Here is a 14,440-nt window from a genome sequence, read left to right on the forward strand (position 1 = left end):
TTAGAATAACAATTCCAACACTAGCACCACCAGCTAAAAATAATTTAAGATCTAAGCACAGCTCAGTTTTACCCATTAGATCCCACTAGGGATGAACAATCAAATTTCTCTGTTCTAAAGAAACACTGAGGTCAGGCACATTGGCTCATGCCTGTAATCCAGCATTTTGGGAGGCTGATGTGTGCAGATCACCGGAGGCCAGGAGTTCAAGACCAGCCTGGCCAACATGGTGAGACCCCACCTCTACTAAAAATATAAAAATTAGCTGGGCATCCTGGAGCACACCTGTAATCCTAGCTACTCAGGAGGCTGAGGCAGGAGAATCACTTGTACCTGTGAAGCGGAGGTTGCAGTAAGCCAAGATCACACCACTGCACTCCAGCCTGGGTGACAGAGCAAGACTTCATCTCAAAGAAATTGAATAATTCCTCTCTGTGTGATGATGTTCCATTAAGCATTTGTTTGTTTTAGTTTACTTTTATTATAGATTGTGGTTTTCTAAATTTTTGAATAAAATTTACTTTAAAATTCATATAAAATATTTATACGTAGTTCAAAGCAAGATTGACAAAACAAGGTATGTTCAAAGAAGTTTAGCTTTTATCTCTGTTCCCTCTGCTTTGTTCCTTTCCTCTGCCAGTGTTAAATATTTTTTAAATGTTCATAATTTATCCTACCTTTTTTAAAATAAGAAAACATGCAATTATTCCTACTCTCTTTTTATATAAATGGTTACATAAGGTACACATTTTTCTCTTTTTTTCAGTTAAAAATATGTCCTAGAGATCAGTCCATATTTTCGTGTGTGTGTGTGTGTGTGTGTGTGTGTGTGTGTGTGTATCACCTTCTTTATGGCTACCATATTACTTCATCATGTGGCTGTATTCTAGTTAATTCACTCAATGACCTATTAATGCACATATTGTTTTCCCCTTGTTTTTTGTTGTGGTTTTTGCTATTAAAAATAGTTCTATAGTGAACAACCCTGTGCACTTACGGTATTTTTGCCAGCAAATAGTTGAGCTAGACATCTGGCATCCTGTATTTTAAAAAAGAAAATAAGATTATTGTACATACTGAAGTTGGCATACAGAGAGAAATCTAGCACCCCTTTCTTTCTGCCTCTTGTGGGAAAAGGGATTTTTTTTTTTTTTTTTTTTAATGTAACCACAGCACTTTCAGAGGCCAGATCTATTGGCTCTGGGCATTATTCTTTGGGGACATCGATCCCCTTTATCTGAAAAGATAAAGACAGTGTCTAGAATTGATGAGTTATGAGTTGATCTCCTTCACGTAGTCATTCTACATAGTTTTATTGTAATCCTGTTGTATGAAAAATGTTAGATTGTGAGAGCGATATAAAAGTAGTAAATGCAAGTAACTCTTGCCTTCACGAACCTCATCATCTGATAAGGACTTGTTTGGCATACGTGTTACCAGAATGGGAACTGCATTTCTTTATAATTGCCTTTCACTTTTTCTGGGAGAGTTGAGTATGTTCTATGAGTAATATACAGTTTAAAAACTTTTTGAGCACCTTTGCTTTTCTGATGAGTATATTTCAGAACTTAAGTGGGTTTTAAAATACAACTCCAAAACAGATGACTGGCAAATCATTGTTGTGAACTTAATTTTTTTTTTTAATTGAAAAGACATGTTTAAGGACAGGGTCTGATCACACAAGAGAGTTGGATGCATTTTTTGAATCATAAACAAAATTGTTATTACTTGTTTAACATGTATTCTATTACTTTTTTTATTATTTTATTACTTCAGATACTACGGCACAGAGAAGAGGGCATTGGATTTGAGTTACATATAACTAACCGTTCAAATGGTGTTCAGTTGCAAAGTACATTCCTTTCTGTAATATTTTGTCCTGTAACTGAAGCATAGTAATTGTTTTATGGAAATGTTAACAATTTTGTACCAACTTTGAATAAAATGAAAAATAAAAAAATTGTTTTCATTGAGCCTCAATATCTTCTGTAAAAATAGGGATAATGTGTATCTCAGAGTGGTTGCAAGAATTAACTAAACAAATAGGCAAATAGGCAGAAATGCTTTTCTTGGTTTGGCACTAAGTACATGTTAAATCTGTTATATTTCAAAATGTGTTAATTATATTTGAGTTTCTAAGAATTAATCATTCTAGTCTTTTATGTAGCCACCAAGCTGCTTTTTTTTTTTTTTTTTTTTTTTTTTTTTGGAGAGAGAGAGAATTTCGCTCTGTGGCCCAGGCTGGAGTGCAGTGGTGCAATCTCGGTTCACTGCAACCTCTATCTCCCGGGTCCAAGCAATTCTCCTGCCTCAGCCTTCCTAGCTGGGATTACAGGCGTGCACCACCAAGCTCAGCTAATTTTTTGCATTTTAGTAGAGACGGGGTTTCACCATGTTGCCCCCAGGGTGGTCTCGAACTCCTGAGCTCAGGCAACCCGCTTGCCTTGGCCTCCCAAAGTGCTAGGGTTACAGGTGTGAGCCACCGTGCCCGGCCTCCACCAAGCTGTTTAATGATTATATTTTACACCTTTATTTATTAAAATACGGCAAAATACATAAATAGTTATTGAAAGAGAAGCACTTACTCAAACCACTACAGAATATTGTGTGTGTGTGATATTGAGCAAGTTGCTTAATCTCTCTGGGCCTCGGTTATTTTATATTTAAAATGGTAATAATATTAGTACTTATTATATAAGGTTATTATAAGGAGTAAGTGAAATAATACACATAAAGCAGTTAGAACAGTGCCCAGCCCATAAGTTGTTTTTCTGTTCTTGTTTTTGCTATCCTTCTAGTCTAGAAAGCCTCTCAGCTTTCTTATAAATACACTTTTACAAAGTGAAACAACAACAAATATATAATATTGCATATTTCATTCTTTATCTTGACTTTTCTAGATAAACTTTTCAAAACGATGAAGATGAGTAGATCTTTCAGATGCAAGAATACAGTAAAAAGACATCTTAAAATTAACCTCATTTAAACTCTTAAGCTTTTTTTTTTTTTCAAAAAAAAGAAAACTTGTTTTCACTGATTCTTGCTGACCTAGACACAGTAAAATCTCTTTTTTTTGTAAATTTATGCCTATGAAGTCAGTTTCTTATGGGAGGTTATCTTTTTAGTGGTAATGAATTAAACTCCTACAGTAAGCTTTAGGACTTAGAAATGGATTCCGTGAATGATGGTACAATAATAGAACTATGAAGTTTTTTTAAAAAGTTATATGGATACCTAAATGCCTTAATTTTAACTTTGTTGGCAAAATCCTGACCTTATAAAAGATCTTATCTGTACAGTTTATATCATGCTTCATTTTAAAGAAGACAAACTTTTCCAGCTAATAGTTCACGTTAACTTCAAGGATGTACTAAAATTCGGCTGTCTGCAGTTTTCACCATGCTTCTTAGAAGGAAAGTAGGTTTCATGTTAACTTTAATTAACCTAAGCCTTAGCAGTAGCTTTTAAAGATGGTGCCATGTGTCAGTGCTTCATTAGACTTTTAAGTATCTATTTTTTTAATTGTTTTTTTACCAAGATATTTGTTATCTTTGGTTTGACCAATTTCAAAAATTCTGTCCATGGTGTAACTTTGGGGTAGAGGTCAGAAGGTAAACAGCCAGAAAAGTTTAAAAGTGAATCGGAACACTGACCTTGAGATAAACAGAAGGTTTAAATTATACTCTCTTTCTCCATGAAGTTTCTCTCTTCTCCAGTCAAGAGTCTGATTCTTTATTCCATGCAGACCCAGTTTCTCAGTGTATCTTTTTGGTAAGAAAACTGAGAAAATCTCTTTTGAAAGATGATGTCAATAGTCAGGCATCTGTTTTTGAATGTCATTTTGAGTTATACTTTTTCTGAAGGATATTAACAGGAAGAATGGTGATGCTACTAACAGGGTTATTGATGTCTTGATAGAGCAGTGATTATAGATTTTCTCAGTCCACATGAGTTTTCCTAGACCACTGTATCAATCACCTTGGAGGCTGACATCTCAGAAAAGTATTCTAAAGATGACACTTTGGAAATACGTTTACATTCAGCAGCATGCTCTACTAGAAAGAACTATAAACTTAAAATCAGGAGACCTGGTTTCTGGCCCAAAGTTACTTATTATTCACGATTTCGGATGTCTTTCTGAACTTTTCATTTGTGTTTTAAATAAAAGCCCATCTTAGCAGGCTTGTAATATGAGATGTTAGTAAAATTAAAAGTTATAAAGCGCATTGTAAAATTTCCTTTTTTAAGTTATTAAAGTGATGCGAATAGTACATAAGGTTAATGACACTTTAGCTAATTCATATAGAAATAGCTAATTAATACAGAAGTGACATGAAACTTGTGAAAGGAAGATTGAGTGCCAGTAATCCATAGCATTTCACCTGTTCTTTTCTGAGAATCTGTTACTTTATTGACTGCTTAAGGATTCTGATTTGTTTAGAATAGGAAGTAATTAATTAATTTCTACTATCTATTCCAGTTGTATATGTATCAGCTGTTCCGAAGTTTAGCCTATATCCATTCCTTTGGAATCTGCCATCGGGATATTAAACCGCAGAACCTCTTGTTGGATCCTGATACAGCCGTATTAAAACTCTGTGACTTTGGAAGGTAAGCTACTGTCCCTCTCCCTGCCCCTTCCCTTTTCCCCTCCTCCCCCTAGTATCTTCTTTTAAATATATTCCTTTTGCAATATCAGCCTAAGCACAGTAATTCTTATTCAAGAAGTATAAACTAGTGCAGCTGTGAGAGTAGTTTTGTTAGTTTCTGTCAAAATTATAAATGTATATACTCCTTCATTTAACAATTTAACTTTTAGGAATTATTTCCTTAGGAATACACATTTACAAAATAGTGTATATATAGGGATTTTTATTATAGCATTGTTTATAAGCATCTGTTAGTAGGAAAATGGCTAAATAAATTACGGTACATACAGAGTAATACATGGAACCATGAAAAAGAATGAGGCAGCTCTCTGTGAACTGAAAGGGATTGATCTCTAGGAAACATTAAATGAAGAAAGCAAGATCAAGAGTATGTGTATTGTATGCTACCTTTTATGTTCTAAAAACATACAGAGTGTGACTATATATATACACAAGTACATGTGTGGCTTATTTCTGAAACGGTATGTAATCCATAATATTTGATTGCCTGAGAAAGGATCTTTGGGAATATAATGTACTTGGGAAACTCACTTTTTCATTGATTGTATTTTAGTATTGTTTGAATTTATGTTAGGTATATATACTCCTTTTTCAGTAAGAACTAAATTTTTTCAAAATGTTGATTATTATACATTCCTGTGTATCTTTTTAACTTCACAATTAACCTCAATTCAGGGATGAGATAAAAGGTCTACTAGCAGTGTTTTCTTCATTTTCCTCTATAACCTTTTATTCTACGCTTTTTTCCTGCAAATTTCATCAAACTTTCTGCTTTTAAAAGCTCATTTCTTTGTCAAAATATTGATTATTTTACATTCTGTGTACGTTTTTAACTTCACAATTAACCTCAATTCAGGGATGAGATAAGAGGTCTACTAGCAGTGTTTTCTTCATTTTCCTCTATAATTTAACCTTTTATTCTACCCTTTTTTCCTTCAAATTTCATCAAACTTTCTGCTTTTAAAAACTCATTTTTTGGTAATATACTGTGAATCTGTAATAAAACTTTATTCTTTCCATTTTCAGTTTTCAGTACTTTGTGCCTCTCTTATCTAACCTTTTAACATGTAGTCAAGCCCACATTCCCATGTAACTCAGGCAGTTACCCCGCTACTTCCTCACTGGTGGAATCACCTAATCTCTCTCCTCATGGTCCCTAAGACATCTTTACATAATTTGGATTCTCTCCAATTTAATTTTTTCATCCTTGTTACAGATTCTTTCTTTTCACCATAACTCTATAGATTACATATTGCCCCACACTTGTTGATACCTATGTTCCTATCCTTTTGTAATACTTTTACATCAATTCACAGTTTAAATTTGGGGGTTAACATAGGATATGTTTTCCACAGGCTTCTCTTGAGACAGATCCTTTAAAAAATAAGTAAATCTGTTCTGTCATCAGTTAATTTTTCTTAGTCTCACAATGTGTCCTCTTTCAGACCGTCCTCATTTTACTATTTTCTAATTTCAGATGACCTACGACTTTGCAGGCCATGACTCTGTTCCCTGAACTATTTTTAAAAAGGGTGAAAGATCATAAAACTCTTACCTGATGTTTGAAACAAAGCACTACTACTTGTCTATAGGAAAAACTGCCCAAATCAGATATGTTTTATTGTTAATGGGGTGTCTTCCCTATTGAGAGTGACTGACTTGGTAGGGACAGACTGAGACAGCAAGATTAGAAGAGCTTCTGTTCTCATGATAGTGTTAAAACACTTGGTACAGCCCATTCTCTTGGGACATAAAATAGCTTTATTCTGATAAATTTGGAAGAGGGATTTCACTTGTTTGATAGCTCATTTTTATAAACCCTCTGATTTTTTGTTTTTAACAAAATTGGTTTGGTCAGATAGAGTTTGGGAAACACTTTGGACTTTACATATCAGATTGGTAATTTGAACAAAATACTGTTACTCTCTTCTTACTTTTTTACTAGATGAAACAGGGCCTAAAAGTAGCTAAAGAACAAGTTGGGCTATTTAGGAACAAAAAGCTAGATGTGATCACAATATTGGGCAAGTAGTTAAAACCAGTCTCCTCTGTAAGAGAGGCTGTTCCATTTTTGTAGCTCCATCAAGTAGTGAAAAAACTTCAGGCTACAAAGCTTGGGTATTAACATTTTGTCTCGTAATGAATTTTCTGAACATAATTAGAATCTATCTTGTTAATTAAAAAGTGTCCTTTAGAAGATATAACGGTCTCCTATCAATTATGCTGAAAACTAAATGTCATAACTTTCATGCAGCCTAAAAACAGGGATTAGTATTTATTAATTTATGAAATGGTTACTGTATGTCAGTACTTGGGGAGAGAGTTAAAAAACAAACTTCAAAACTAGTGATGAAGGAAAAAGGAGTTAGGGTTAGAGTCATCATTGACTAGAAATAAATGGAAGAAAAGAAATCCCAGTCATTGAAATCCTTGTGACTACTTTCATCTGTCTTTACCCTGGTTTTCCAGTACCTTTACCTCAGCATTTTCTTACCTTTTTTTTTTTTTTTTTGGCACTTACTGTTTTACTGTTTTGATTTTGTTGCATTTTGTCCCTTTATTTATCTTTATTATTAATGTATATCAGAATGGCTGGCTTCTACAGCAGTTTATTTTATTCTGTCTTTGGATTATCTTGGGCGACATCTCAAAAGAAATTAGTTGTAATTTATTATACTTTCATATTTAAAATACATGCGACAAAGTATTTTAGTAGGAAAATTGGAATAAAAAAACATGCAATTAAACTTACTGTAGCAGAGTTAGATTCATAGGCTGTGAATCATTTCTGCCCTGAAGTTGAAGGGCCTGTCTGTTTATAATTTATTGGGTAATAAATGTTTATGCAGTTAATAAATTGACCAAGATATGGAAAAATAGATTGAGTCTATAAGCCTTGAAATATTCACCCTGAGTCAGAAGTCAAAATGCAAGACAGTGGCCAATTTCTCGCCCGTTTTAAAGAAATACGTTGGGTGAGGAGTATTCATTCTTAGAATCTATTGTCATGCTTTTTGGTGGTGGAGGTACCTCTTTTCTGCCCTTGCTTCTTTGTATTTTAGAGGTGGAATTTGGGGAACAGAGGATCAGAAGAAATTCAACACTTACCCTTTTTTGCTTTTGGTGCCTTCTTAGGTGACAAACGCTTTCTTTAAAAATTGCTATTCTTTTTTGCAGAGCAAGGTGATAAAATTGTAAATTTCTTTAGTCAGAGATAGTTACAGTTTACATTTTCTTTTTCATATATGATTCAAATGATGTGAATCTTAGAAAATCATTCGATACTGTGAAAGGGTAGCAGTCTAGGTTCTTTTAAGGTTTAGATTTAAAGAATTTCTGCTTTTTATTATTTTTTTTTTTCTGTTAGTGCAAAGCAGCTGGTCCGAGGAGAACCCAATGTTTCGTATATCTGTTCTCGGTACTATAGGGCACCAGAGTTGATCTTTGGAGCCACTGATTATACCTCTAGTATAGGTAAGTACGAATCTGAATATAATGCTCATAATTATTAATTGCTTCTTGATTTTGGTAATTTAGTATTACTAATCTGTACTTTTATTTCCATGGAATAATGGATATATCCCGTAATTTTTTTTCTTAAAGCTTGAGATGCAAACACGTATAGGCATACCTCATTTTATTATACTTCCCAGGCACTGCTTTTTTTTTTTTTTTTTTAACCTCTCAAAGGTTTGTGTCAACCCTGAGTCAAGCAGGTCTGCCCGCACTAATTTTATAAGAGCATGTGCTCACTTCATGTCTTTGTGTCATCATGTCTTTGTGTCACATTTTGGTAATTACTGCAACATTTCAAACATTCTCATTGTATCTACTATGGTGATCTATGATCAGTGGTCTTTGATGTTACTATTGTAATTATTTCAGTTTGCCACAAACCACAGCAATATAAGACAGCAAACTTAATCGATCAGTGTTGTGTATGTTACGAATATTCCACCAGCTGGCCATTCCCCATCTCTCTGCCTATCCTCAGGCCTCCCTATTCCCTGAGAGACAACAATATTGAACTTAGGCCAATTAATAACTCTGCAGTTGCCTCTAAGTGTTAAAGTGAAAGGTACATTTTTCACTTTTAATCAAAAGCTAGAAATGATTAAGCTGAGCAAGGAAGGCATATCGAAATTGTGCCACACAGTTAGCCAAGTTGTGACCACAAAGGAAAAGTTCTTAAAGGAAATTAAAGTGCTACTCCAATGAACAGATAAATTATAAGAAAGTGAAACAGCTTTATTGCTGTTACGGGGAAAGTTTTAGTGGTTTGAACCAACCACAACATTCACTTGAGCCAAAGCCTAGCCCAGAGCAAGGCCTGAACTCCTTTCAATTCTGTGAAGACAGAGAGGTGAGGAAGCTACACAAGAAAAATCTGAAGGTAGCAGAGGTTATTTCATGAGGTTTAAGGGTAAAAGGCTGCACCATGCCATAAAAGTGCAAGGCAAGCAGCAAGTGCTGATGTAGAAGCTGCAGCAGGTTATCCAGAAGATCTAACTAAGATCATTGATGAAGGTGGCTACATTAAATATCAGAGTTTTAATGGAGACCAAACAGCCTTCTACTGAATTGGAAGAAGATACCATTTAGGACTTTCATCTCTAGGTTTTCTAGAGATGGAGGACTTCCTCTAGAGAGGAGAAGTGTCATTGCCTGGCTTCAAAGCTTCTAAGGACAGGTTGACTCTCTTGTGAGGGCCTAATGCAGCTGGTGACTTTTAAGTGGAAGCCAGTGCTCATTTACCATTCCAGAAATCCTAGGGCCCTTAAGAATGATGCTAAATATATTGTCTGTGCTCCATAAATGGAGCAACAATAAGTAGATGATAGCACATCTGTTTATAGCATGGTTCACTGAATATTTGAAGCCCACTGCTGAGATCTACTACTCTAGAGAAGAGTGTTTCTTTCAAAATATTACTGCTTATTGACAATGCAACTGGTCACCCAAAGGTTGAGAAATACATTTGTAAGGCTATAGCTGCCCTAGATAGTGATTACTCTGATGGATCTGGGCAAAGTCAATTTTAAATATTCTGGAAAGGATTCACCATTCTAGATGTCATTAAGAACATTTGTGATTCGTGAGAGTGGGTCCAAATAACATGAACAACATTTTGGAAGAAGTTGATTCCAAGCCTCATGGATGACCTTGAGGCATTCTAGACTTCAGCGAAGGAAGTCTTTGCAGATGTTGTGGTGGAACTAGCAAGAGAACTAGAATTAGAAGTGGAGCCTGAAGATGTGACTGAACTGCTGCAATCTCATGATAAAACATAAACAAGTTGCTTCTTTTATGGATGAGCAAAGAAAGTGGTTTCTTGAGGTGGAATCTACTCCCGGTTAAGATGCTGTGAATATTGTTGAAATGACAACAAAGGATTTAGAATATTACATAATTGTAGTTGATAAAGCAGCAGCAGGGGTTGAGAGGACTGACTCCCATTTTGAAAGTGGTTCTAATGTGGGTAAAATGCTATCAAAGAGCATCTCATACTAGAGAAAAAATCTTTCGTGAAGGAAAGAGTCAATTGATGTGGCAAACTTCATTGTCACTTTAAGAAATTACTCCAGCCACATCGTATAGCCTTCAGCAACTGCCACCCTGATCAGTCGGCAGCCATCGACATCAAGGCAAGACCCTCTGCCAGCAAAAAGATTACAACTCACTGAAGGCTTGGATGATCATTAGCATTTTTTTAGTAATAAAGTGTTTTTAAGTTAATGTATTACATTTATGTTTTTACACAATTCTATTGTACAAGTAGTAGACTACAGTATAGAGTGAACATATCTTTTATATGCACTGGGATACCAGAAGATTTGTGAGACTTGCTTTATTGTGTCTTATGGTCTGGAACCAATTCCGCAACATCTCTGACATATGCCTGTATAGAATTTTTCAAATTTTACTTTTTAGAATTTAAGATATACCTACTATTCTATTTTTCTTCCTTGGACTGTTAGAATCATAAAGCTAATAGCTTTTACCTTAAGATTTTAAATTCTAAGGAACTTTTTTTTACTTTCTTATTTAAAATCCTCCTGAAATACTTCTGAGTGTGATTACACTAGTTGGAGAATTTATTAATTAATGTTATTTCATTAAGTTAATAATGAAAGTGATAGTATGGCCATATTGCTAACATTTCCTTCATGCCATCTCTATTATTTAGTATAAAATCAGCGTAAATCACTAGTAGTTTTGCTAGATGCACTGATTCTGCAGAAGTATGCACCCAAGATGTTTAGTCATAGAAGGAACTGAATAGAGACCATTAGCTTTAATCATCATTGACCTTCTCATGTCTTCACCCCAGATGTTTAGTGATAGGAGGAACTGAATAGAGAATATTAGCTTTAATCATCATTGACCTTCTCAAGTCTTCACCCAAGATGTTTAGTGATAGAAGGAACTGAATAGAGACCATTAGCTTTAATCATCGTTGACCTTCTCAAGTCATCACCCAAGATGTTTAGTGATAGAAGGAACTGAATAGAGACCATTGGCTTTAATCATTATTGACCTTTTCCTTTACTACATTTTAGCCCACTAGCCAGGAGTGAACAGAGAGAGCATGATCAGCTGGACATGAATAGGAAGCTAACAAGGAGCAACTTTAAGCTAGATGTGCAAGTGGAAACCAAAATTATTTTACTCTTACATATTGTTTCTGAAGAGAATTCCTTTAGTCCAGAAACAAAAGCATGCAAATAATAAACCAAAAACATCCCCACAGTAACAGAAAACTAAAACAAACAAAAAACAGACCTGGCCTGGTGCAGTGACTCACACCTGTAATCCCAGCACTTTGGGAGGCTGAGGTGGGCAGATCACTTGAACTCAGGAGTTTGAGACCAGCCTGGGCAACATGGTGAAAACCCGTCACTACCAAAAATTAGCCGGGCGTGGTGACATGCCCCTGTAGTCCCCACTACTTGGGAGGATGAGGTGGGAGGATGGCTTGAGGCCAGGAGGCGGAGGTTGCAGTGGGCTGAGACTCCACCACTGCACTCCAACTCCGTGACAGAATGAGACCCCCCTCTCAAAACAACAACAGCAACAACAAAAAATAAAACAGACTTTGTGACAGCTTTTTTGTCTTTTTGATACAAATAGAAATTCTCTGATATAAGCAAACACCCTAATCAGAAACACACTATCATTTTTTATTTTGCCAAATGGCAAAATGCCAAAGCACATTTTGATTTCTGCGAAGAGGCCAGCCAGCAGTGTTACCCACCATTTCCTTTGTACCCTCAGTACAAATGTTAACCCAGTGAAGGTGTATTCTTATGAAAAGAGTTTTGCCCTCTGGGACATCTAAAAATGTCTAGAGGACCCAGGTGCAAAGAGTACAAAGTATCCTCTGTAGACCACACTTTGAAATCTGCTTTACCAGAGGGTAGAGAGCATAATAATGTGTATATGTATGTGTATGTAATTCTCAGAGCCTTACTATGGCTGTGGTATGTGGCATATATGAATGGACAGATGAGAAATAGTACGAAGAATATTTTGCTTGTGGTCGACCTGGGTTTGAGTGTCAGGTCACTTGAAGTAAAGTGGAGATTACTGACAGTTCTGCTTTTCTGAGTGCCTGTGAGGCTTAAATAAAATGTTAGTGAAAATACTGTAGAAATGTAAGGTGGTATTCTTTTTGTGGCATTTTTAGACTTGACTCTCCCCAAGAGCAAATTTCAGCCCCTTGTCTTTGGGTATGTCATTGGATTTTCCAGCTGCTTTACATTTTATTCAAATATATGATACTGATTATCTGTATATAAGATACTGGTGTAAGTTGTGCCAGAAACACCTGAAATAAAGGCAGTTTGATTCTTCTCAAAAAGTTAACATATCATCTCACACATTAAGGAACAGTTATATAAACAGGAGTCTTTTGAACCCTAGCAAGCCTAGGTTTGGCCTCCCATTATAAACTTAGGATTCTTGCCTCTTAAGACTGTAATGTTTTTAAACAGACCCTCCCAAAAATTATACTAATATAGTTACATTTTTAAATGTTTTTAACAGTAATGTTTGAAATGAAAGAGTAACTATTTCTGACAAGATTACTGTCATATTTAGATACAGCCAGAGGTAAAGCTGATGTCTCTGATTATATTATCTTACTGACAAATGGCAGAATGAGAACAAAAGGCTTCCTTAGAACAAGGAATTGAACTTACAGACAGACCCTTGAAGAAGCTGTTATGTCTTGATTGGGAATTGAGAATGATTCCAGGCCTAGCTCTGCTATTCAGTACCTTTACCTTGGGCAAGTCATTTAACTTTATCATGTCTTAATTTCCTTATCTGTGAAATAAGTGTGTTAAACTAAGATGGTCTTGAAAGATCACTTTAACATGAACCCAAGTTAAATATGAAACAAAATGCTATTCTGGCTTTAACCCCAACTAACTAAAATTCAGTGTGCCAAAGCACTATTTTTATTTTTCTGGTACCTTCTATTTAGTTGAAATTTTATTCTATCTGGAGAATTTTAACCATTTGTCCTTTGAAGTAAGAGCAGAAGTGATTTAGTGTCCTCCAGAAAGTGATTGATAAATACCTTGTTTTTACTAACTTGACTGATGTGACATGAATTGAGGGCTGCTAGTATAGTTGTCACCTGAATCTTTTGAGTATCAATCTTCTGTGATAACTTCTAGGCAAGAGTATTCCTTGATGTTTTACTTTTTGTCTTCCATATTTGTAGCTAAATCTTACCTAAGAAAGTGTTTCCTATTGTTTTTTATGAAGGCATAATTATTCCCTTACAATTTTTTCAGCCTTGTGTTCTGAGATGAATCATTCCGTATTAGGAAAAAAGTTGAGTGCATATTACCTTCCATCTTATTAACTAGGTAAAGGGATGTTTTAAAACTTAGATTAAAATAAGCATTTACATAAATAAGGAGATACATCTTTTCCACTTGACTATAACAGTTAGTATTACTATTGGCTTTGAGTAAAGATTCCCTAGCAAGTTTTCATATGTGCTTCATTTAGCAATTTCCTAATATATTAAATAGGACTCTTGGTCTATATTTGCAGAATAGATGTCTTGGTTATTAACTTAGGACTGGACAAAATCAACTTGAGTTTGTTAAATGAATACTATGTCATTTTTCTAGGTCAATAAAAAGTAGTCACTGGAGCAGTGATTTCCAGTCTCTCTTGATAGTACATCTCACCACATCAGACCTTTAAAATTTTTGTTGTCAACCATTTACTGTTCCTTCTTCTCCTTCCCTACTGGTAGGTGATAAAGTCCAGCAATGATTCATATTCGTCTCCCTAAAGCACTTGAGTGTTGTTACATTAAAAACCTAAGAATCTCAGAAATCTGGAAGCTAAAAAGCAGCCTTTTTTTGTAGGAAGTCTTAATAGTGGGCTTTAAAATAGAGTGACTGTAGAGTTTATCTTCTAATCTGGTAATACTTTTGAGAGAGAAAGAGGGTGTTACTAATAATTATCCCAGGACAATGTATAAACCATAACTATCCTGGGTAAACCAGGTTGTATGTATACTTTAAAGTATTTTTAAAGTGTATTAATTGAGTTAATTTTTAGAGTTTTCTCTCGGGATCGAGGTTTTCATTTTGACTTAAAAGTGGATTATTTTTATAATTTATGAAGTAAAATATATTCCTCCATCATTGCCATTCCATTTTATTTAAAAATAATATATTTAAGCACACTTTCTGTCAGTCATCCTAGAACATAAAAATCAACAATTTAAAGTCTTAAAAGTG

The 14,440-nt window shown here is 34.9% G+C and overlaps 1 protein-coding gene across 2 annotated transcripts in view; it reads left to right on the top strand.

Annotated features, from left to right (window-relative positions):
* Window positions 1-14,440, top strand: part of GSK3B (glycogen synthase kinase 3 beta) — a 288,377-nt gene that overhangs the window by 194,508 nt on the left and 79,429 nt on the right. For both annotated transcript variants that reach the window (XM_032150081.2, XM_032150082.2), the window contains 2 exons: window positions 4,481-4,611; window positions 8,038-8,144. In XM_032150081.2, coding sequence (XP_032005972.1) covers window positions 4,481-4,611; window positions 8,038-8,144 — 238 coding nt within the window. The remainder of the gene's footprint in view (window positions 1-4,480; window positions 4,612-8,037; window positions 8,145-14,440) is intronic.

The sequence above is a fragment of the Hylobates moloch genome, unplaced genomic scaffold, assembly GCF_009828535.3.
Source record: "Hylobates moloch isolate HMO894 unplaced genomic scaffold, HMol_V3 SCAFFOLD_4, whole genome shotgun sequence".
Lineage (NCBI taxonomy): Eukaryota > Metazoa > Chordata > Mammalia > Primates > Hylobatidae > Hylobates > Hylobates moloch.